This window comes from Varroa destructor, unplaced genomic scaffold, assembly GCF_002443255.2.
Source record: "Varroa destructor unplaced genomic scaffold, Vdes_3.0 BEIS01000005.1, whole genome shotgun sequence".
In the NCBI taxonomy this organism is placed as follows: Eukaryota; Metazoa; Arthropoda; class Arachnida; order Mesostigmata; family Varroidae; genus Varroa; species Varroa destructor.
Window position 1 is genome coordinate 38,336,249 of NW_019211458.1, and position 26,307 is coordinate 38,362,555.

General features: G+C 42.9%; 2 protein-coding genes across 28 annotated transcripts in view; one reads left to right on the top strand and one right to left on the bottom strand.

The window, feature by feature from the left end:
* Positions 1 to 26,307, top strand: part of Culd (CUB and LDLa domain) — a 162,181-nt gene that overhangs the window by 86,982 nt on the left and 48,892 nt on the right. The gene's annotated exons all lie outside the window — the stretch shown is intronic.
* The window catches only part of LOC111252138 (uncharacterized), a 44,807-nt gene continuing 23,999 nt past the window's right edge, over positions 5,500 to 26,307 (bottom strand). For 5 of the 14 annotated variants that reach the window (XM_022809639.2, XM_086989618.1, XM_022809641.2 and 2 more), the window contains 3 exons: positions 14,627 to 14,747; positions 12,341 to 12,592; positions 5,500 to 9,591 (listed from right to left, as the gene is read on the bottom strand). In XM_022809639.2, the coding sequence (XP_022665374.1) occupies positions 9,449 to 9,591; positions 12,341 to 12,592; positions 14,627 to 14,645 (414 nt within the window). In that variant the 5' untranslated portion in view covers positions 14,646 to 14,747 and the 3' untranslated portion in view covers positions 5,500 to 9,448. Of the gene's footprint in view, positions 9,592 to 12,340; positions 12,593 to 14,626; positions 14,748 to 15,073; positions 15,094 to 15,243; positions 18,698 to 26,307 lie in introns of those variants that run through there. The other 9 variants (XM_086989612.1, XM_086989613.1, XM_086989614.1 and 6 more) reach the window with 6 other exon arrangements.

Genomic DNA, 26,307 nt, shown 5'->3' on the forward strand with positions numbered 1-26,307 from the left:
AGGCTGTTCTTCACTAGCTTGTATAGTTGTTTCGTTCAGACTGCAATACACAGATAAAGCACAGAAATTCAGCAAACCCAGCCCAGTCCTTTAAGCGCGAACAAATTCGCACTGAACCGTGGAACACTTCAAGCGTAGAAATTGCACCATTGTTAGGACCTCCTTGATCCATACTAATTTTTCTGCGTATCGTCTTTGTTGTTTACGTCATCCTCTTTCTCATTGCTGGTTCGTTTTAAAGTGCGCCCAAGTAATAGACGCTATTGGTAGCGCGTTTGGTGAATAGCAGACAGAAACCGAAAAGGTGCGTATTGGCTTTATTGGTTCCTGGTTTCCTAACATTTCATCCGTGACCAGATTCATGGAACTCGGACACGCTTTACTTTAATGCTATCGCTGACACAGTTGGAAACGCTTAGACCTTAAAGCCTGGGGCGATGCTTGGAACTAACCACTTATTATATGCAAATCTGAAAGCAGATATATTTTAGGTTTGCCTTATTTTAGGAAAACTACGTTGCCAACAATACATTATTAGCCACATCTATTTGCTTTTTAGCTTTACTATAGGCACAAATGCAATTACGAAGATATCAATTATACAGTAATTGATGCAATCCCTTCTGTTTAGGGCACATCGACTATCGCACATCGCAAGAACTTGCTATTTGTTCCCAGGCAATACCATCATGCTTCGAGAAGATGTCGGCAGCGGTACCTCGATTGGCATTCAAATATCTCTTCTAGTGATAATACACTCGCACAACGTTGCAGGATCTACTTTATGTTTGACTGTCCTAGCTCTTAAAGTACTATTTATTTCGTATTTAGTACCTATTTTCATATACACTTTGTTTAAATAAATAAGACATTATATATAAGGTTGTTATATTATAGACATTATATATATATATATATATATATATATATATTGATACTGATTACAATCTGAGAAGATCACTGAGTTCCTCATCAAAGGATGGAGCTGTTTAATACCTGACGTTCTTTGCTGTCGTCATGACCGAATATGCGATATTGTTAGGAAGGAAGAAAGCTCGCACCGGTGACGAGGGCAATACCTTAACGATGAGAAAATACGGACAGTATCGATAAGAAGACTAGGTTCCGGGAAGAGGCATCATACCTAATAATGTCACACACAATAAGAGATATTTGATTCAAACTACCGCTTTTGAGGATGCTATATATAATAATACATAAATATGTGCGCGTGTTTCTAATCATAATTCTACATTAAAGAAGACGCTTGAGCGAGCCAACTTATTTCTTATCGTAGGTTTCCACCCTGCGCCATTATTCTTATGGAACACTCGTAGACTCTAAAGTTTATGGTATACCATGGGAAACCATTAGTTTACTACAGAGAGCCGCTAATCCGATTCGTATTTTGATCCAATGGCGTACTTGCAGAATCGACCGACGCGCTGCTTCCCTAATATGAATGGTTTGTGCCTGACGCAGACCGTACAAAAGCAGTGATTACAAAGGATTAACTACCTAAGTGATGCACGAATCCACGGCGGCCATTTTAGCCACCGTTACTGAGCGGTTAGCTTCCGGTATGCTATAGTAGTACTTATCTCGTATGATACATACAGGTTATGTACTACAGCGACCGATTTCTATTGCTTAGTTGAAGACAAGCACATCTCGGCTTTGGTGCTTCTTTTACCTTGCAGCCTTGTAGACTTCTGCTGACCTCACAGCTACCAAGTTCTCGCTGCTTTAATAAATTTCTTTCCATGTGAAAAAAGCAGACAGATAACCCATTCATAAGCTAAGAACACTATAGTACGAAAATATTCCATGAAATAGTTTATAATAAACTACGTGGCACGATCGTTCTACTTAGAGCAATCGAGGGAGATAATGAATTCAAAAATACGCATCTGTGTCACTGTCGTATGAAGCAGAGGACATAATTCCTTCAATGCAGCATTAGCCCACCTCTTTCCTGTTCACTTACTGCCTCTTTATACATTTCTTCTCGTCTGACATTGCGTCTGGACGAGGCACCCATCCCCCATCTATTTCCTAAGTTTTCCGCCCCAAATTCATTAGGCGAGGGCCGTACTCTGCACTGGAGAGGAACGTTGTACGATTTCAATATTATCGTCGTTTCACTGTGGCGTCATCGAAATTGAAGATTCCATACACAGAGGGGCAAGATGAAAGTTTGTTCAAAGCACAATTGACGCTGGTGTTGTCGGTAAGAGAGAATATTCATGTCTCGTATTTTGTGACATTCGATCGACGGGCTTCAAGGGCTCCGATGTCAATAACCAGCCGCCGACCCACCCACAACTTTCATCATACGTAATTCAGGCCTCTATTGATTGGGACCTTTCGACATCTTTGGTCTTGCTCGCCCTGTAGTATCAATTGTTTCATTCTGAACACCGCGTATATAAAGACAGCAGTAGTACACAGACGTTGCAAGCCGGATGACGAAAGGGGCGGAAATTGACTCTCTCGTATTCTAACTTTACCAGACGTAAACAAAGAGGAGGGGCAAAAGTCACCTGCAGAACACGGACAGAATTTTTGGCCGACCGCTTCTCCTTCAGAAGGCACCAATGTTAAGCGTATAGCTATCGTGTTTACCGCTAGTATTGCCAAAGAAGTATCGTTACGGAGCAAGAGAAATACTTATTCCGAAAAAATGACCACCGATCTACCGTCGGTTGTAGATAGTTCGACCCAGCAGGTCTTCTGCTTGCTTCCTCGTTCTAGTTCCACCAGTACCTTAAATTTTGTTGATCAACGTTATTGCCAGAACGTTTTCTTGAAATATCTTTAGGAGAAACAAAGGCTCATAAGCACAAGGGTCGTTGTCGATTACGACGAAAATGCGTACCTTCAGTTTATTCTTCAACCAACAGGTTGAAGCGGCATACGTGTCTCTATAAACACATATGTCACTTTGTTCTCTCTCTCTCGCTGTGTTTTGTGCATTTGCCATCCCATGAAGTTACTGGCTCGGCATATTTCCGGACATACTGTCGACGTACTTCGCTACCTCAGTATATTCGCAGAATGAAGTAAGGAAACCAGTTTTGCAGGCTTTGCCAAAGAATCAATTGAGGCTTGGCCCCCGACTCGCTCTCTGAACGCGTTGATCCCAATGGTTTTATGCGTCATGCAAAGTGAAGAAGTCGTTTTTTTTTTAATTATTTAAGCGGCAAATTTTAAGAATGCTTCGTCACGGTAAACATGAAGACAATGGCCTTCACGTCGCCGCAGTAAAATTTCAGACCAAAGGTTAGGTAGAAGTCTCTCGAATAATTCTGCATTCGAATTTTTGGGCCAAGGAAGCTAGGTTGGAGAGTAGCTGGCCTTAGATAGTCCGCTCTAATACCGCAAATTAATAAGACAATGCACTGTGTTTAATCGATAAAGTGAGAAACTCAGGTATCTAAAGAAAAGGTAAATATATAAATATATAAATAAAAAAAGGAGAAAATAAGGTAAAGGAAATATAGTTATTTTTTCTATATTATTCGCTCCTTAGCCTAACTCCGCGCTCGAGTACGACCATAACCCATTTCTACCGAACTGATTTATGTTACTGGCTAAGTTTATTTGACTTGCGTGATTTATACTAGAACTTTAGAAAATGCTCGTCGATATTTATCGCTGCGTTCCTGCCATTTTACTAAAAACTAGATGTTACATTGGGCCAAACATAGAACGTACTCGGGTTATTTAGCATTAGTCCTTATTTAAATGAATTTATTGCAAAAAAACACGCAGAATTCAATATTGTAACAAAATGCCTACATCATTGAAGACCTCAGAAGACACATTTATAGTTGTTGCAGTGGAAGGTTTTGCAGAGTGATTCAGATATTGAACTGTCGGCCAATTCGACAATACTTAACAAACATACAACGTTTTTATGTTTCGGAAAAAAAACAGAAGACCGAAAACAGATTTCGACGCGGACTGAAATGTGCATGCGTAGCTTTACATTACTAAATCTTCGCCGGTTGTATAAAGTAAGCAATTTAAATAATAGAACTGATTTTGGCTGATCTTTCACCGGATCCTTGTTCCGCTTTGAAGGATGGACGAGAAGCTTTGAGCGAGGATGTCAGGCTACCCTTACTGCTGCAGCTTCTATGGCTGCCTGGCAGAATCTTCCTGTTTCATTTGACGACTTGCATGCGTAAGCGCACGTATGCTAGCCAAAACGTAGCAGGCATGCTGCGGCGGCATCTAAATCGGCGGCAATTTATCTTTGAGCTCCTACATGCAAATGTTTGTACTGTGATACATCCACAGGAGCATACTATAACGTTGCGTATGAGGGGCACCCACATATGAGCAAGAACGTTCAGAAAAGAGAAAGACAAAAATACGAACGTTCTGCTCGAGCCATTTACCCAGTCCCGACCCAAATGCTGGCTAACGGCACTTGTACTTGAAGCTATATGACACAATTAGATATAGACATACAAACCCATATTCGAGGTATATCGCAAAAGCTGGTCGTGCAATCAACAGACACAACATACATTAACACAGAAGGAAACAGGCTATAACTAATGAGACTGTTTGCAGTGAGATAGGTAAATCTACTAAAGAATGAAAAATATATATAAGTATCGATGAGTCATATACATCTATATCAACTTGGTGCTAGGCCAATCTCAGAAAAGTAGATAAATCGCATCGCTGTTGAATCCCTTGCATGAAGAATACCGTCATTATTATTAAATTAGCCGATTGATCTCAATGTATAACTGTGGTGGGAAAGGTCATTGCGTGAGTCTGCAGCAGCTGCGAACACATAGTTAGTAAAAATATACATGACAGAGTATATATATATATATATATATATATATAGATGATGTCGGCCCTCTGCAAACGATAACTTTCCGAACGCCAGAAACGTGTAATGAAATTAGAGGTGCTTCTGCTCACATCTGTCCCCACATGCTAGGCTGAAAGAAAGTCTGGAAAGACACCCATTGCTACTGCTAGTTGCGTTAAATATACTTTGGCCTATTTTTTACACGTGCAAGCAATTTTTACTGTGGCCATTGACCATATTTAGGGCCGTTTTATTTAACGACATTGCAACGCGCTCATCAGCATTCTGTCACGATCGGAAACGTGTCATCACGCTACGATGCCAAATCTGGCGGTAGCTACACAAGCTGGTTTTGAAGGAAACCTTCTTTATTACAGACGAAGCCGAAATTCTATTCAAATTAGATTATTTGAAATTTTTTTCTTTTTAGTTTAAAAAAATAGTCTATCCTTTATCACGCACCAATACTACACATGTAAATTATTTACGGTAGCTAGCGAGGTAAGGTTATCATTTTTATGATCATTACGATGGTAACATCATAATTCTATGTCATACGCAACGCGTTATGCTTTGAAGGCCGTGTCAAACAAATTGTCCGGCTTGGGCACTCATCTTCGCCCCAGAATCTCACATTGCCCCAGAAATAAGAACAAGCCAAAAACGACCTAGCCATGTACAGACACATGTACATATGTACACAGATATAATTTATTGCAAGGGTTTAGCGGACAATGAATGTACGGACGGACCACTTACTTGCTTGACTTTATCTATCTACTACATAGCTTCATATCCTCTGGAATATCAGTGATTTAGGTTCATGCGACGAAGAGTAACATCAAACCCAGTTGAATTTGCAACACAACCGTGTAAGTTTATTCACTTTCTTTCAGCTTCAATCCGTTACCCCTCTGTTTTGCTGACGCATGTTGCACGTCACTTTCACCCCAGCCGTTGTCGTCAGAACACCTCGACAGAAGGAATACGCCACGTACGCGTTTATATTTTACGTAACTAAATTAGCATCGCAATATGGCTTTGCAGCCTGGTTCTTCCCTTTCCGGTTCCTCTACCTGTAGTTCACTTGGCTGCCGAAGAATATCATAACAACAGCAGCCATCAAAGAGATGTTGCCGAGAAAAAGGTGCATCCGACGGTACTAATAGAATAATGCCCCTGCGAAAAGGTAGTGGCGCCATTAAAGGAGATATTGTCGGTACGTGAAGCAGCAGTCAGCTGTCATTTGAAGTAAACAAGTGTCGTAACAGTAATAACAATGAAAACTACGATATTGTTGAAGTGGTCAGTAAAGCTCAACTTCACCGACTCAACGGAGTTGGCGCACCGATCCCACTGGCGCGGCTGACGCTATCGATGTTGGTCCTACTGCGACAGTGAACGACGTCGTTTTGTTCTATTGCTTGTTCCTCCAAAGACGTAATAGTTCTGCCGCTCGCGACTGCAGTCGTGGCGACGTTCCGCACTTCTTACCCCCCTGCCACCAGGGAAAGACTATGTAAGACGAGCGGCGGCTACCACACATGCTTCGGTGACGACATTGAGCAACCACAAGAGAGCAAGCGCATTGTCTTTTACAGATTAGGCTAACCTAAAAGCAGAACCAGCACTGATACGGCAAACAACGGCGCTACGGACAAAAGCATTTCTTTCAGCTCCGTCCTATAACACCTCGTGAAAACAGATAGAAGATTGAGTCTTGCCGGCAGCCTACTTTCGCCCGTCTTTTTGCTGTCCTTTCGCCTCTGAACGCTACGAACTAAGCGACTTCGTAGTTAGGAAGACAGCAGAGATCCCACAGGCGTATATGCTGAGCCTATATTGTGCAAGTATATGGTAAAAACATGCACAGGCATATATATTATTATACGAATAAGACGCGCAAACAAGTACGTGTTTGGCTTTCTTCGAAAAGGACTAGTCCAATACCACTAGACTACTCTACTAACGACTACAGATCTATAATATAGTAATATCACTAGAAGTTTTGATCGACGACGGTAAACTGGAGCACGTCCTAGTTCGCCTGCACTACATTTGCGGCAGACTAGACGATACAAATCAAAAAAGCTTAATACAGTAATGTCCTAGCTTGTCTGCTGCAATCAACTTTAGAGCACAGCATGTTGATATAACTCGGCCGCTTTGAGGCCCTAAAGTCGTAGATGGGGGGTCTTATTCACAGTATATACCGATAACAGAGAGAAGGAGATACACGAACAGAGTATTCTGACAACAGACGGTAGAGAGTCGTACGTACACCCATAAACACGTCAGCGTGTGTGTTGAAATGCGCGGATACGTTACCCGTAGCGGAGTGTAAGGCTGACATTGATTCTCATGAATGAATTTTTCGCCACTGCAACCATAGGATGGCCTCTGCCCCGATCGGACACAAATGTGTACAGACATCATTAGCATAGCTGGTAAGGTGGAGATCCCTTCGAAGTCGAGTGTGGGAAGAGGCAAAAATTATTTTTACCTAAAAGGTGTCATTGATTATCTTGATGACATTTGTGCCAATTATCATTCTTCCTGCTGCTTTTTTTTTTTGATGATTTAGTCATAGCGTTCAATTTTCGTTGATTTTTGCGCAGGCTTAATCAAATTAGCAATATGCAATCTATTTTTGTTCTAATTGTCCTATTCTACATGGAGCTCGTCAGAGCTTTTTTTCAACTGAGCTAAGGCATTTGCAGTGCCCGTGACATAGGCATTTTCGTGGATAATTAATGTGTCCTTATGCTACACATAGCATTCGTTCGATGATGATGTAACTTTGGACTTGTATAGTTTACGAGATGTATTGTCAGTGTTGTTGTTTATCGGCCGTATAAATTCCATTATCTGCACTTTCTGTCTTGTTAATTGCTTAACCGGCTTCTGTTATGAATTTGTTACTTTTTTTTTTTGTCCTCCTGCTTTCATCTGTATACCATACTATATACACAACTAGCAACGTTTAGCGTCCGGCAAAAAAGTCTCGAAATTTAGATTATTTCGCGCTAAATTCACATGCTAGTTCTTCTAGTCTCTATCGCATGGGAAAACATTGACTACAGAAGGGGTCTTCGCAATCATACGCTTTTCGGTCTTGATGAGCTTGAATGAGCTTCTCTTTCCATTCAGTTATCATAATTTTTTTTATCGCTGCACAATGTCGGGCAGGAAACAACAGAAACCACAACGATTCATGTTGTTAAGGTGTCTGTCACGGGGTGACAACTGAAGAGCTTGTCAAATCGCAAAACGGTAAAGCTTCACAGTACGCGTCTATTATACATACGTTAGAACTTTTATGAAGCAGTCCGCGTTTCGAAGATGAGCGCGTCAATCCCATGCTACGGTGAAAACGAAAAAAATACGAGAAAACACAGTATCCCTACGGGCTAGCTGCGATCAATAATACATTTTGGACAATACATATTGAAACGTGCTTTTCACCAGACCAACGTCAGTCAACGTTATATCTGCTGAATGCGCGTTTCAACGGCAGCTTCTCCCAACAGCCGAGTTCGTGAAATTCGCGCAGGGGACAACAGATCGGCCTGAATAAATCTGCTATACAGTAACCGAAGCTTCCAGCTGACCGCAACTCTGCTTTCTCATATTAATGGATTTATTACTCGCACGTTTGCCCCTATACGCTAATGATGTTTTGAGGTAATTTTGTTGATGCTAGAAATACACCCGCATGTAATTACGACACCTGTTTTTTCTACAAAGCTTATCTTGTGTTTATTCTTTTGTATGTAGAATCATCATAAGCACATTGACATTATCATACCATTTTCCATCATTACCATCAGTACTTGGGCAACTGATGGGCGACCCCTAATAATTTTCTCTTCCGCTCGCTTCTTTAATTCGCACACCCGCGTAGTTATCTGTTGTTAAATAATGTGCTCTTCAACAACTTCACGCAACGTTTCACCATCATCATTTATACGAATATTTATGGCTACTCGAAACAACGAATGCACCAAGGAGACTTGAGATCGGCGCGTTTTCACCGTGACTATACCCAGTGCTTTATCTGCGTATCGCTATCATATCTGTTGATTCATTCATCTTTGTTGCGTTGATAGTGTATCCTCGAACAGACCAAAATAGAATCGTGGGCATATCACCACAAAGGTGGAAAAAATCAATTGCACAAAATAGAATACCGACAGCGACTGTACTCATCGCATCGTTTGCATCGTTTTCCAGAGTGGGAGAAGACTAAATGGCAGATGCATTCTGGTGCACATGAACCCTTCCTTTCAACTCTTCCATCATTTTTCCAACCATTGGAACGTTTTTCAAGGCCGAAGAAGTCGGCCCCTGTATGGGAGCTTTTAGTTGGCGCGTACGGTAACATGAGGCAAAGTGGGAGAAGGAACAGGTCATTAAGATTTCTACGGTGATGTTCTTAGCTTCACAGTATTTGTGTTGAGGTGTATTTACATGTTGATCCGTATGGGCTTTTCTCCCCGACTCTGGACGCGTGCGTCTTCTGTTAGCCTAGCTACGTAGCTACCCATTATTATTTTTGTGGTTGCGATATCGATGCATATATCTAATAATCATAATCTATTTGTCTGTTATCTAGTGGCGAGATCCTTTAGCTGGTGGCGCTTGCGCTTCGATCGCAGCTATTGTCTCTTTACCGATTCCCTGAAGTTCTTTTTCGCTGTGCTTGGTTTCGGGCTTGTCCTCGTACGATACGTGCTCGCCCGAGCCCAGTTTACCTGTAATCAATTGGGATAAATCAACTCGCTGTAAGCAGCCCTATACGTGTGTCATTTATGTAAAGAATAAGCAATTGATAACTCCACTGCTTTGAAGCAGTGCTTCTTGATGGCCTCCATCTTTGAGGCACACAAGTAAGGATTCTCAGAAGTCGTCCCATTTCTACAATGACGAAATGTATGATGACACCTGTTGCTATGTCAGCTGCGTGCAGCCAGAATCTTGGAATAGCTTAGTTTATCGAGATTGATTATGTACATTTGCGTTGCTTGAAACTTCTACGTAAAGAAAGGCAAGTCTCTTTATTTGAAGGGGAACTATCAATGCAAAGAACACATGTACGCTTATGTTTATGGTCGATATTGGCGGCGCTTGATTCCGTTAGGTGTCATGCTGCTACTGCTCTTTGCAAAACAAGATATACTTTTCCCGATTATTATTATTCGGTATAATAAATATATATATATATATATATAGTTTTATTTCATAGGTGCACATCAATAGGCAAAAGAGCTTTCTTAAAAATCAATAAACGAATATCTAAGAAACAGAAAGAAATGAACGTGCAAATGTAACGTGAAAGGAAACCAAGTTGCTTCGTACCGAACAGGACGATGGCTGATTGCTACGATCGTCCTTAGATTCGTACTCCGCTAACCCAAACAGGCCGCTAATGCGACTCAAGTCGTCTATGACTCATAGGCATGAAATTCTCTTTGTCCTCTTTGTTGCGACCTCGTTTTAATAGCTCGTAGCTCCCTTGGCAAAGCCTGGAGTCAGCTTACATGGCCCGATCCCTGTCATGCAGGTTTTAAGGTGTACCCGTGCTTGGCAGGTAGAGAGGGCCAGTGGCTAGCTAGTATTTAGACGCATCTATTTGTTTGTTCAGGACAAATACATGCACAATTAGCAAGAGTCATCGCTGCGTGTATCGCGCGCTACGCACGTCAGTGGGCCAACGTTAGGCGTGATACGTATCAACCGCCACAGTTACCTGTTTATCATACTGTAAGCGGACAACTCGTACGACGGTACCGTTGTTGAACGTAGCAGCTGGCCGATTGGGGCATGGCTAAAATCGAGAAGAGGTATATAAATATACACGTGGCTGCATCCGGTGCCGCTCGTCGGACCGTGAGCTCTATTGTTCATAGAGAATTCATTTTCTACTGTGCTTGTATTATTGTACGGAGCTGAGACGATCAAACGCGGAAACACACGGGTGCACACCAATCACTGGCTAAATGGTCGATGAAAAGAATGCTTACTCATTCGTTTTAACCCAGCGGCGCAATGATTGTACGGTAGTGCAGACGACGTTACTGGCTGGCTGGCTGGATTCGTCATTGCCGCCTGCGCCGCCGTTGTCGTCGTCATCATCCGTGAAATCAGAACGGCAAACGTGGACCGCTCGCGGAATATCGCGATAGGCTTTTTCTTACCCTTGAGCTTTTTCTATTGTTTGTATTTCCTCGCCACCGAACAGGCCTGGCCTTCAGTGGTAGCTAATTTTGAGATTAGTGCAACTCCGGCGGGAGGCCGCGCGTGGGTTACGACTGAATTGTTTTTGTTTTTTTCTGAATTTGGAAAGCATGGAAATGTCGGCATGACAGGAGGAGATACAGTTTTTAACGGTCTGTTGACTGCTGTTAAGCGCGCGTCCGCGATGCGTTTCACACGCTAGTTCTATTTGGGTGTGACGAGTTACGAATGGGAATAAGAGCATGCTATCTGCGTCTGCACCGTGACATAGGTTTACCAGACTGCAGGATAAGATCGCTTTCGAATGTCACGCGCAATTGTCCTAACGTTCGTAACCTAAACTATTAATACGGTTGCGATACAGACCGATTCAGGTTGTTTTGTGCATGTAGAATGAAACGAAAAGAGTAAAGGGAAGATGCTACTGAAACGAAGGAAAAAGCTGTATCGCTGTCGAGTATCCGCCAAAAAAAAAACATAAGAAATGGAACGTTCTTTTAGCCCGCGCTTCCATTCGTGTGGACCCCAGGCTCGCAGTGAATTAGGTCGTTCATACTAGCGATAAAAACAAGATTCGTGATTAAATTTCAAACGTTTACTAAACATCTGTGGAATCAGCTTGAGAGCGCTACGTGACCCAACACGTAGCGCTCTCAAGCTGATTAAATAGAGTACAGCCTTTTGCGGGGCGAACCTTAAGGTGGACCGCGTCAACAAGGTGAACAGGCTGCCGCTCCACCAACCGATACACTCAGAGAAAATCAAACGTAAATGATTAACGATAGGTGTTTACCTATGGAAGAAAAACTACGAAAGGCTGTCGGACAGAAAAGGATATGTCAACCTTTTTGGTCAGTCCCTGCCATGACTCGATGGGCAACTTTCTTTAGGTGCATCCCTTCTCGCTTTTGCAGACGCGGCTCACTACGAAAAGTCATATAGATACACTTTACTGTCACAATACTTGCCGTAATCTACACGTATACAGCTATAACCAGCCCATACCTCGGTATGGTAAAAACAAAATTCTAAAAAAATACATATTTATATCACATTACATTTGTTTGTTAAGTGTTTCTGCACATTTCTCTTCTATTAGTTTGTCTTCTCGAACTATGGCTGCTCCGCCAAATGGATTTCTCGGCATGCGCCATCGTGTTACCACAAAAACAAGTGATTAATTAGCTAGAATATCTCCCCTATATACAACATATATAACTATCACTAGGGCAGCTCTATCAATAGTAGAAACAAAATGTTTTCTACCCTCAGTGGTGGCATCAAGTAACGAAGAGTTTCCAGCACCGTTTTGTTGTTGTTGTTGTTGTTCATCATCATCATCATTTTCTTCGTCGCTCGGTATAGGCGTAGGTGGACGACCTGCGACAGACCGCAGTTTCGAAGCGTCGAGTTGTGGATTCATCTGAATCGGAATCTCGACGCAACGCTCATCATCAATGACGACGGAACGGCGGCGAGGCGACGTGAGGTATGATTCAATGTTTTTCTTGTCAATGTCTGTTTCAAGTTAGGACCCATATCATCCCATCGAAGAGTGCGGTCGCATTGTTGCATCATCAGCCGGTAGAATGGCGTACCGCGCAATTTTGAAATCGAACAGCACCAATGTTAGTTGTTAGATAATTTGCTCATAAATATATCTATCTAATAATTGCATAGGAAATTAACTTACTCGGATGAAGCATTGAAACTACGAACTTACGAAAAGTATTTTCTAGCTACGAATGCAAATATTAGGTCAACAAACGAACAGCAGGAACTGTTGAGGGATCATTTAGTTTCCGCATTGCGGGAGTTTTCCTCGAAAGCCATTTGCCTAGTGGGATTGTAGCGTGCAGTAATCCCGTTAGAAGCTATCTAAAATAACGTCTTAGACGTTTCTGCGTGTAATTATGTACATGTGATTAGTTATTATGGCAACACTTTAGGTTTGCAATTAATTTACTTAGGTGTAACTGTGGCAAGGGCGATGGTATCGTGTGTAGAGTCAAAATGTACAAGATTGAATCCCTAGTAGCTGAATTATAGCAAACCGCTTTATCAGCCTCTATGAGACGCCTGTAACTTAATTTTGTGCAGTGTTTAGATTAAAGCGAAAAAAAAACTGATACAGCTTCAGACTCAAGGATCAGGGGGACGAAGTCCAGCTTTCAGCTTCGAAAGTTATTCACTACGGACAACAGAAGGTGCCGGATTAATATTCATCAAATACTCATTATGATGAACAAATTGATGGCTGGATACCCTCAATACTTCGCAATGAAGAAACAATTGGTTTGGCTTGTGGAAATGAAATGTATCGCCTTCTCCGCTAGCTTCGTTCTTCGTCATCATCTATAGGGGGTCGGTCTTAGCTTACAACTAGCGTTGAGGGACTGGGACTTCGCCGGCTCGGTGATCCGACGGTGGCAGTTTCTATTCTGGTTATCTTTGTATGTGTCAGCAATATATTAGCGTGTATGTATTTATGACCTAAGTTTCTATCGTCGTCAGTAACGCCGATAGCATTGCCAGCAGAAACGTGATCGCCATCTGAAATAGCTATACCGAACAAGAACCACAATATCGATAGTACCAATCGCTTCTAGCCCAGTTGCTGCAGATAGCGTCGATTACGGAGCTACACGGCAGTGCGAAATATCAGCATCAGCATCACCAGCATCATACGTTTCACGATGGGGTGTGCGACGACGCAGCCAACTACACGTTTCCCGGCGTTTGTACCAGTAATTGCCGATGGCTGACGGTGATGACTAATCCAACGACTGAACTGATTCTAGAGGTCTTATTTTAGGTCGAGAACGAGCTGTCTGATCAACCCTGTCCACCAATGCCAGCTTCTAGTTCGCGGCTGCGCCGACGGCGACAGCAGTGGCATGACGAAGGGTACGGTACGGTTTACAGCGGGACGCACTGAGGGGTTCCACTGCGATGAAATGACGCGCTGCAAGAAGAAGCTGAATCTATTCTACAATATTCTAGGATTGTTGGTAGCGTCTCTGTGTCTATATGTATTTGTTTTCGTTACGCAGGCGAAATGCCACCGTTGGCTAGCCTACGCTAAAATTTCGCGGGGGCACTTGACGATCATCACAAGTGGCGATCGACCACGATTGATCGCAGAGTACACGTTGGTTCGACGGTATTTTCTCAGCATGTGTGATCGGTATCACGTATTAAAAAAATCTATTATCGGTTTGATGGAAATTGGGCAAGTGTGTAACGGCGAGAATTTCAAGCAAATGTCGTCACGATAATAATACCTTCAGTTCCATCGGTCTTTACAACAAAGGCAGGACTTAAGGAAGAGAATCGGGCTTTTTTTTTGCAGCCAGAGTGACAGATAGTCACTTGAGCACCGATTTCGATTTCTATTCTATGAATTGTTTTAGCTTGGAACAAACACCACATCATAGGCTGAGCATTTTTATGTTTGTATATCAGGTATAACAACCTATGCAAATACGGAAATTGTGAACGAACAGAAAAACGGCCTGGTGATTAAGAAAAAGTTAGCTAATACCAACTCACCTTTTCCAAGAGTCGCCATATTTCTTTGAGTAGGTAAGGGCTTCGTTCTTATCGTCAGGCAGTGAAGCTGCAGGCTGTCATTTAGGATAGGCTTATCTCACTCGTATACATTGCCTGTCACCTGCGAATCAGCACAAACAAACGCACGGTAAGAGATTACACGAGAGAGACAACTAATGAGCTTATCGATATAAATTGACTTTGCAATTAGTCCACTGTTGACCGGTACTTATAATACGTTACTAGACACATGGGAATGGCCACCGTATAAAACATTTCTACCTGTATACCGTTCCCTAATGATCTGAATTGCGTGTTCTGTTTTCGGAATGACGTCCTCTGTTATGGTTAACTAACATTTCCTAGCTCGAGACGGATTTAGCATCTATACGGAACTTTACGGGACGGACCTTTTAAACACCATTATACAGACAAAGATTTGCATACCAAACAAGGCCTCTGTCATTTTTTGCTAAACGTGTCACAGCGCCGCAAAGCAGTGTGGCAGATCTCATCTACGCTACCCAGTGCCAAGTACGTTACTTGTTCTGCAAGACCAGAAGCGGAGGGTGTGACTCGCTAAGGGATCTTACATGTTTGCAGTATTTACAACGTACTTATACCATAGTATATTCCTCGGTCCTGAAGTGCTCCATGTTAAGGCAGCGTTGTTGTTGCGGTGGCGGTGGCGGCGGCGGCCGCAGCAGAAGAAGCAATCGTTATTCTGGCAGTAATTGGCGCGTCGTATCCCTTGCCTGATATGAACACACGTATAATGCATTGAAAACAATCGCGCGCACTGCAGTCTACCCCTGGCGAGGTCTGGTTGAATCTAGTTCATGCTGAGGGGTTACCCAGCAGTCGGCCCTCGCAGGTTCGAACATCCGCCGGTAAGATAATTAGCAGTAGAACGTTAGTGAGAGTCTCTGGGCCTGTAATAGTACTTCGTAAGATCAGTAGTTACTGTTGTTGTTTTGGCTCTTACGATTCCCAATGTCGCTGCTCTTGACGAAGCACGTTTCGGCCTAAGCAAAGCTATAGTTTTTTTCTGGGACCAACGAAATAGACGGAGCTGGCGAGCAACAATAGGACGCCATTGTCGCTGCTGGTAGCGGGAATATGGTAAACCGATTAGTCGTGGTGCTCTTTGAACGGACCCGTACTAGTCGACACTTTGGTTAAACACTGGGATATTGACGCTGAAGGACACGTTAGAACGGATACGGTCATTTGAGCTAGCCAATGAGATCGGACTTATAATTTATGTAAACTCCATGTATAATAATAACTAAGTCCACGTTCTACGGGGAACGATGTTTTCGTAGATTCGAATCGATGACAGGTCGATCCACACTAATTTTCACGTTTCGCTGTTCCAGTGTTACATCGGATTGAGGGCGCAGGGCCAAAAAGACAAGCACTCAAAGCATAAATTCAGAGTACATAGTGTAGTTAAAAAAACGACAATACCGTGCACGTTACGTCCATGCTCCTTTGGTGTGGGCTTTGTCTCCGTAGGTTGTCTTTTATTTTGTGACCCGGTATGGCCCTAGCCACAGCTACAGGCCAAGTTGCTGCAGGTTCTTTAGGTGTCACTTGTTTGCCAATGGCTGGCGCTGCGATGGCAGCAGTGAATGGTGCTTTTTGTAGTGACGATGTAACCGTAATAATACTGGGCGTGGTGGCAGCGTGAGGTGTCCTGCGTGGTTGCTGTGGCAGTACTAGCGTATATCGTTACGTAACGGTAAGAGCTGCAACGACGGTCGGCCGTCCGCCCGCAAGTGAAAATAAACTGCTTCTGCTATTGCGGCAGGATGATGGACACTCAACAATATGACTGTGATTCTATTTCTACTGCTATGATACGAATACTCTCTTGGAAAACGGTCGATGCGCAGAGTCACTGGGCGCTTGATTGAGCGAGTAGGCAACAGACAGCGGCGGCCGTAGCAACAAATACGGTGGTGACTAGTGGCAGCTGAATAAGTTGACGCTAATGGTGATGTTGCTGCGGCTACAATCGTTGCTGATGTTTATTTCAGCAGTAGTACGTTGTCGCCTTACGCCTGGAGCCACTCACGTTGTTATCTCCTATTCAGTGACGGAGCTGCTGGTAGCGACACTTGTCGTCTGCTCGTTACGCCCGTGTTCGGTCCTCTCGAAAGAACGACGCGGTGTGGTTTGCAATGCGCAGAGGCCGTTTGTCTGCCATTATCGACACTAATGGCGGAGTACGAGTGATACGTTTGCCGATCTGTCTATTTGTCCTCCTTCTTTGGCGGATTTCTGCTAGAGAGGAGCTTCATTTCGGGTAGCCTGGTCGCGCCTCTGGAGCGCTGCTCCGCTGACCGCAAAGCTGACGGAAAGAACTGACTCGCGCGTAGCGCGGAGACAGAATCGGACGTACGAACCCATGGATGAACGGACAACACTCGCGAGGGTGCGGTGGTCGCACGCCCATCGCCTGCCTGCCTGCCTGCCTGCTGAACCAAGCAACGAGACAATCAACCAGTGCTGCAGGCAAATACAATTTTCTAAAGCAAACTATTCGTTTGATACAAGTAGCAGCAAGAGAGACAAAAAAAAGAACTGTACGGACGTCGCTTGCTGCAAGTGATTCTCCGTCGTCGCAGCCCCTGCCGCTGCTTTGATCCTTATATCGTATAATAATGGTGGCTATGTAGGTTCACTCAAAACAAGATGTATACGAGCCCGGGACCGCTTGTAGTCCAGGTATTTGCCGTAACGGTGTGAGACTTTAGCCAGCGTTGCCAAATTGGTATGCCGCTAAATTCACAGCTTCCGTTGTCTGTGGCGATTCCTAGTTGGTATATGTTGCTTTGACTCCTAAGGCTGTTATGACACTGCACACTAGGTAATGTCTTACACTCATCTCAATAAAATCAGCTTCTCGTCGAATGAGACGCTTGCGAGGAAAGACGACATACTGCATTCGCAGCAAGCAAGCACGCAAGATATATAATGTTTTCTAGAGGCAAAGAAGTGGCGTACGATGTAAACACCGATTATCCTCTTCCTGATGACCCTGCTTGCATTTGCTGGTTGATTCTTTATCTCTCTCCATGATGGTGCAGAGGTAACGTGTCTGTACGACAAACAGAGGCTAATAAGGCACAAGGCTTCGACCTACAAGTTAAAGACTAGACTAGTACTGTTCCAAACAAACTTGAATATAAGCTAATTACTAATCATACCGGTTCTAAGTACGCCGGTAGCTGTTCATTCATTCATTCCAGTCGGAAGTAAGCATCGTTTATACATTATTGAAGAAAGACAGTCACTGGGTAATAGTATTGATAATAATTAAACGGTTAACTCCGATTCGCGTTTGCATTAAGTATTGCAGTAACATTCGCAACAAAGTAACAGCAAATCAAGCTCGACTTCTACAGTACCCCTCACATCTTGGAACTATCTAGTGTTTCCCGCCTGTTTGACGCCGGGCAACCCACAGCGTTTCCAGCCTGTTTCGAAATGCTTAACTTATGCGAAACTGTTTGTCACCTGTTTATCACGACGTATGACCGGTCTACAAGTAACGGCTTTTTCTATGAAAAACCATCCTAGTCCGCTAAGTCGGTGTTCCCGCAGAAGTATTATTGTACTATTGTTGTAATATCTCATTTAGTAACCGTCAGAGCTGTGGCTAAACAAACACATTTAGATAATAATAAGAGTGGCTCTATGGCGTCAGCAATGAGTGTCAAGAACAACAGCAATTACCGTGTATGTTACAGCAGGTTTTATCTAAATAGTCGATAATCAAGAATAGAATAAAGGTATCGATAGCAACAACGGAGCTGATAACAACAAAAACATATGAATCATAATGCATCAGCAAAGTCGTGCCATTGTCGTGTCTTGTTGATCGTGCCCTGTCACTGCACGATGCATGGCCGGTGCTATACACCCGAAGTTTGTGTTTCGGTGACAACGGTCTGTCTCTTCATCAAGCCGGTTGATTCCTTCGCACAATATCGGGATACGAAGAATACGATAGCTACTAAAGGACAATTGGCGAGACGCCGATTATAACCTAGGTAAAATCGGATATTCGAAGGCCGAGCTGCAAATAAACATCCTCAGAGCATTGTTTTTATCGCTGATTAGAGAACGATCGTAACATCGAAGGTTCTTGCTTCTAGCCTCAGTTTCGAAACGGTCACATAAATTCGCCCCCCAAAGCTCAGTATGTTGTGATATGTCTGGAAACAGTACCGAGCTGTCTGGCAGGGCTGGCTTGATTCTAGATATTCCAACTCAATTAGTGTAACAGTGGGCGCGGCATATAAAATTAATGCCACTTGCCTGGCGTGAACCGGGTCGAAAAAAAAAAACGAGTAGCAAGGAAACATTTGTCGACGGTATCTGATTCACAATGTCTACCATTTTTCGTCGATGAATGTCTGTAGGGTCTGTCTTCTAACATAGTTCTATTGTTTTGTCTCAGCTTTTTGCGATCTTAGTTACTTTTCTGTGATATTTAAAGGCGGGGCCGCTGTAACTCATTCCAAAATGGCTTCGTTCTGGTTCACATTAGCTAGCAGCAACCGTAGGTTCTATGCCCATCTATTTCAATAAAATACCCAGTCTATCTAATTTGGGCGTCTACTCTCGGAGGACTCTTAATGCGCTCCATTTGATTTCGTAGCGGCTGTACACAGTGGATATAAATCTGGAAGTTAGTTTTCCTCGGATCGTCGATGCAAGCACATCTGACCGTTTCGAGCTGGCCCACGCCAGTCTTATTATAGTGTTCTCTATGTAACAGACTCTTAATGAGTGTATGGTAAGCTTATTGGGACGTGTTGAGCACTAGTGTTTTGTAAATGTGCTTTTAGTTTTTTTCTTTCTCTTATTTGCTCCCTTTCCTTCAGTATAATAGGCATGACGAATTGCTGTACTGTAGATAGCACTAAATACTATTAAGTATATGTTACGTTTCAGATAAAGTTGACGGATAAGCTAACGTTGCGCAAAACCGATCCTTTAGACAACCAGGGAGATGATCCCTGGGAGCTAGCATAAGGAGCGAACCCCGTAGTAAGCTGTACTATGAAATGAAAGTTCCTGCAGCCAATGCGTCCTGCGTGACTGTTTATCGGGTATACATATCTACATAGATACTTGTCGATGTTTATTAAACCTGATAACAATCAGTAGTTCGCTAGATTCGTTTCAAAGATGATATGAGTTAACCGCTAGTTCGATCCGTATACTTAGTAAAGTACGCCCCGTGTGGGCTTTTATGAAATTTATAAGCCGGTCTGTCCTGGATTGATACACTTAAAGCTTTTCTACAGGCGAACAGTAAATGAAGTGGGCGCTGAACTGACCAGGTTAGATGTAAATAATAGTAAAGTAAACAACAATAATCACACATTCAGCTGTGAGCTACACTTCGTACTTGGAGCGAAGCCACTGTTGCATCGATCCTGGTACAAACTGGATATAACGTTTATTCTATTGACGTTCCACCTATCTGATGGGGTGTATTCACGGTCATGAACAGTTATAGTGGCACCTAATGTTACTGGAATATTGCGATTGTATGCGAGGCTGCCAACGAGTGCAGGCCTAGCTTTGCGGTCGCGGCAGAAACGGCAGTCTCGTTTCGAGGTAGGTTACAGAGGAAACTATAATAAGCCATGTCACTGAAGTGCTCGTTGTAACATCCAGAACCTGGTCAGAGCTGAAGAATCTTTGATTCGCTCACCACGTGCGGTATGCCCCTTAGAGATGACATCGTCACTATAGTAAATAACCGCCGGACGATGGCTTACAAGAATCGTAGAAGGTGGTGTAAAAGGTGTAAATTTTGCTTAACGAAGACACAACATGGCCATCTGATAGCCATGGCAAAAAAACGTGAAGCTTCAAACTTATCTGTACAGTAATAAACGCCAATAGGTGTCTTCGGCATTCATTGTATTTAAAAGAAGCAAGCGGAACTGTATCAGAGTTACTCGCGATTGTTTGTAGGTTTATCTAATTGGGCTTAATATGGCCAGTGAGCCTGCACTTGACCTTTTGGGGAAGCCTTGTGCCTGTCGAATTCGGCAAACGTTTCAAAAGCTCCACGCATGCTTTGCGCATGAACTTAGTTGATTTCGTTTGTGAGAGTTCTTTCTGGTTCTGCTTACCACTTACTCTTTCTGTAGAGATTCGGCTCGACAGCGACAAATGATTAGCGACAATTTTCTCGTTTGAATAGATCCTTGTTTTATTTATCAAAGCTCGGAAACCTGCCATCGCAAGTATTGTTTCGCGCTTGTATAACTCTCTTTACACACATACACGCATATATAGACGAAGGTGGCAGAACCCACAGCGTCTACTGTTCTCTTTCTCTTCTTTAATAATTTATGAGAAAACAGTCGTTTCAGATATAATGGCTATTACATATCGTTTCATATAGCTATAATTGGCTGTTTGGAAAATTGGTCAGAAATCTTTTGTGCGGCACATAATTTACAGCGTCGATCTGCCAACCGTGCAATAATTAACGCGTCTAACGTGGCGATACTACGGACACATCTGAGCGTGTGCTAGACCGGCTTGCCCTTACGTTCTTGATGATAGAATTCGCCGTGCTTTTTTCTATATAAATAATACGCTCCATTAACACGCGGATCGGTACATATAGGTGCGTTGTTATCATTAGGGATTTGGGAGATTCCGAGTACGTGAAACGTCAGATTCGTATTGATACAACCTGTTTATGTTCATGTAGCCAGCGACAGTAACAAGGAGCGGAGCATGGCTCTTTCAATATTTGTGCACTCCCCTATCCATATGATGGCATAAGATACTTGAAAGATTCAATATTTATATGGTGGTTAGTGCACGAAGCACAGGAACGCTGCATATTGAAAATCAACAAATAGAGACTATATGTATGTATAGACGCTGTTGCCGAACAGCGACAGAAAATACCTACGTTTCGGTAACGAAGAAGAAGCGAGAATCGCGACCAAAAGTCTTTTACGTAACAACAATAATAGTAACAATGTTGAAAACATAAACTATTTCTACCTAAATACGGTTTTCAACGACTAGCCGCTGGCTGTATCGAGGCACGAATGGTGGACAACGCCGAGGACCACCACGACGCGAGATATTCGTGCGTCGATCAACCTATCCACTTTTCCATGTTTAATATTTACTAACCGTTTAAATCGGTGTTGTAGAATATGTTTCATAGTCTGCTGCAACCGTAGCCACTCGGCTGGATTCAAGGTGACCGGCTATAGCTGGGGCCTCCATTAGTAATATTTAGCTGATAAGCCACTATGACGGTGTAACACCGTCTCAGCGGTAGTACCCCCTTCCCCCCTCATAAATAATACCTGGTACTTGACCAACGTGTCAAAATGCCATCTATAATATCAGCTGAAACATATCGTTTTCTTTGTTAACGTAAGTCGTTTACGAAGACGGGTCACGGATGTGAACTTTACGCTGATTAGAACACTAAGCACAGCCTCGGTCCGAAAACAACTATACCATTAAATTTCTAAGATGATATTTCGGTAGGGTTCCAATTTTATGCTCTTCCCGAAGTTGCCACCGAACACCTGCTCGCTCTCCAGCTCTACTTGGTTTTACTTATTATTGTTATAGTCAATTATAATTCTATGAAAGTAAGTTCGGTTAAATTAATAAAAAGCAAATAGTAAAAAACAAGACAGGGTCAAGTATAACAATTTTATGATTTATCTTCTTGATCTTTTTTTTCTATAGAAATTGGAAGGAATTCGTCACTGATGCTCGTACGAATCGATCGCTACAAGACATGGCACATTCGCGCAAGTTCTATCTAACTTGTTGAAGGGGAAAAATTTACCGGATTATCTTCATTATTCGTTGTCAAATTGCTACTGTTTCTGGCGATGCTTTATAATTAGTTAGGCGTATCCAGGACTGCTTACAACGATTTGATTTTGGTTACCCTCTTCCCTTTTGGAAGTATCTTTGGATAAATAGTCCAATTTGGCTGCACTATAAGGAAGGCTCTAAATCGAAAATCTATTATATTGCTGGTATCGGGGTTGCCTACGGCAGTCGACGATGTTGGTTCGTTGTCATGACGGAATACGGACACATACGCATCCGCAGAATTCTGTCCTGCGATCGCTCTGGCAAACGAGTGTATTGAATGACCGAAATACAACCTGATAGCGCTATCGCACTGCGCGAATTGCCCAGGTCTTGTCGTCTCTCAGCTACTGTCCATCCTTGAGTCGAGTTTGTGTTACTCTTTCTAGTAGTGGCCCCTGAAATCCACCTTGGCATTTGTGCCAGTCAAACATGTCGGATCCCGTATTTCTAATTAACAATGAAATATCTAGGCCAAGCTCATTCATATAAATATAAAAATGGAGTTAGATATCTCTTATATGTAGTGGCCTAACTGGGACTTGCAGAAGAGTATGTGCACGTCACGTCTTGGGTAGGAAGGCCATCCGCGGGCACCATTTTAATAACAAGCATTTTCCACTAATAATAAATTTTCTTAAACAAATGGGTCTTTCTAAGAGTATCTTTCTATGAGAACGCCCATTGGTCGCGTCATAGTACGAGAGAACGACGCGGATTTCGTGCACGGAACAGAAAGAAACGTGGCAGCAGTCGATGGGGCAATCATCAAGTAACAACCAGGGCCTGAGCGATTCGTACACCGACTACGATAAGCAACTTATAATAAGATTTTTTCACTTTAGATGTCCTAATTGGATGCGGATTTTCTTAGCTAAATCGAACGCATCGCTGGAGTATAGAGAAGAAGGCATTGAAAAAATGTTGGTTGTGTAGCTTAAGTCGCTGATAACTTTTGATCAGGAGTTTACCTGCGGATTAATGTTCAAAGCAATATGATCTACGTCGTGTTCCGAAGCTTAATTATATTAGAGGCTATTGTTAGCGTTACATTGTCGTAAATCGATTCGATTTGAATGTGATGGGACGTTACAGCACAAAAATGCCTTTTAAATAAGCAATTTGTCTAGAAAGTTTCGGCTTGAGATTTCCAGAGCGCTCTTCTTGATTAGCCAAATAGTTTGTCAACTTCGCCTGCCCCACTTCAGACGTCTCTTCCGTCGTTAAGTTAGCCGTAGTCAGGGTTTCTGTCAGTCAGTTTCAACGTATTTCAGTCCCTTACGATTCGCTAACGGACACTGGTACAGGACACTAGTATATTGCCAGGAGGCTCTAAGGGCTAGCTCACAAAAATAGAATTTCAAGAGAAACGCTACCCAAAATGGTTTTCGCCTTGAAGAGCGACGGTTTGAAGCTTGCTGGATCTTCAAAAAGGAGTTCAATGAAAGCCGCTACCACCCAATGAATAGGAAAATAACAAACTGTTTTGCAGCATAAAGCCATACCTTCTTACCAGCGCGGTTGCATAGGAGACTTAGGCACAAGCTCCATTGTTAAGCGGAGTTCTGGTATGCTTACGCGCCATGCTTTTTCTAGCCCTAAGCGGGTAAAAGGGGCAAAAAAATAAAGATTTCTGCATTTTAAGAGAGTAAGTGTCATTATTTAAGCAATCAAGTTCGAATACAACTTAAGCGAACTGCCTTCATCCTGTGCTTAACCTCTACCTCCATTGAGTTTGATTAGTTGTGATATGCTTAACTTAAAATGATGTCCTAGTGCTGTACATCGTACCAGCTTGATTGCCAGTCGAACATAATGATAAATGTGATATTTCCAAACGATCCTACCAACAATAGCTCCCAATACAATTGGGTGGCTTTCTCCAGTCTTACTGTTTTAAGCATTACAGAATTGCTTTCGGCTAGAGCTTATTGGCGAAACGTATTCCATAGAATCTCGAACGCGTATCAGCCAACCAAGGCTATATAGCCAAACAGAACCCTGGGTAAATTTTGCAGGCCGACGATACAAACTATATATCAAGTTTTTCATAGTAAAACCTTAGAACGACCGTCAATTATTAGGGCAGTGGACCCTTAAGGCCGGCGAGATTACTCAAACGAGGATAAACTCGGCTGCAATACGACGAGGGAAGGGAATTGATAAAATTTACCATAACAGGTTTCGATATCTACATGCAGACCTACAGACATACCCCGATTGCATCTGTTTATCCCACAACCCACATTCTGTCTGGCTTCTTTCGTGGGCTTCAGTGTGTACCACATAATCTATTGCTTTAAAGATGAACAGACAGACGCTGCTAACATCCGTTTAGTACTTCAAAAAGTTAACACAGGATGACTAGATAAATAAAGCCAGGACGCCGGAAACAAGCCAAGACATAGGTAGTGTTTTCGTGAATCATCTCCTCTCAGAATGTTTTGTTCTGACGTCCTTGAAACCGCAGGAAGCTTGCAGGAAACCTTATTGTTTACTATGCCCCACTGTAATGGGGCTTGTTCTGCACTAAACTGTATACTCCCTATAACTCAGCCGGAATCACAGTTCACCAAAACCCGCCGGGCCTGCTACCGTCCATTTGTTCACACGCTTTTTTCCTTGGAATACGAGCATTAGTACAGTATTCTCTATTACTTATTAAACCCGCCGTCTTTCTCGCAGGTTGTGGGAAGTATACGGCGCTGTGGAGATCACTCGCATACATACATACTTAGGTTCCACTACCGTTGTTAATTATGTTGTCCTCGACATTTCGTTTCTCGCTTCTACTGGTCACTTCGTATGAATATACTACTATTGTGTAATGAACCGTGAACATTTACTATTTTGTTTACGCATTTATCATGAACGTTTACGTGTACAAGAGCTACCTCGATTGAACGGTGCGAATAGCAAAATAGCCCGATCCCGTTAGGACAGCAGTAGGACGTCTATCACGGGCAGAGGAACACCGAAAGTTCGCTTTACTTACATCATGAGACGTTGTATGTCAATGAGTTTCGAACACACGACACCAGGCAGAATAGCTAGTGGCTGGTGCGCGAAAGAAAGGAGTCTAAAGGTAGTAGAGAAAAAGCAACCGGTAGTAGTAGTAGTAGTCATTCGAATTTAGTACCTATTTCTAACCTTTACTAAGCTACAGAACTTTTCTTACCATTCGCAAGCCCCAAATCGTAGAGTGCTGACTAACAATACGCAGAGATGCAGGGAAAATTCTCGAGTCCCTTGCTTATTCAAGCATTGCCTTCAAAGAGCCTTACTGTGGGCTGAGAACGCGAATAAGATTAGTCTCAGCAGACCATAACACGAAGGAAAGCTAACAGCTTAGCTTCACATTTACCCCACAACAAAGCAAACGGTTACTTACATTTAGAAAAGTTGATGGAAAGTAGGTAGCAGATGCGAGAGCGCGTTGATAAGTCAACCCGGTATGTACACTGTACCGGCTGTACATAAAATCCCCAAAAAAAAGAGATCGTCTGCGCTTCCTCACACTATATAAAGATACTAACGCAACGAAGTGTTCGTAGGAAGATGACGTAGACATATCATCATCAAGTGATCGGGAGATCGGATAAAATGCCGGTAGCACGTCTGTGTAGCGCAGCCATCGTGAAAGAAGAAAACGATAATGATCAAAAATTGGAAGACGGAAGAAAGAAAAGCCGTGCTTCAATCTGAAAAGCATCGTTATCGATTTATCGCTGACTGCTCACACTCGTCCCTGAAAAGACGCCATCGTTCTCGTTGACTACTCA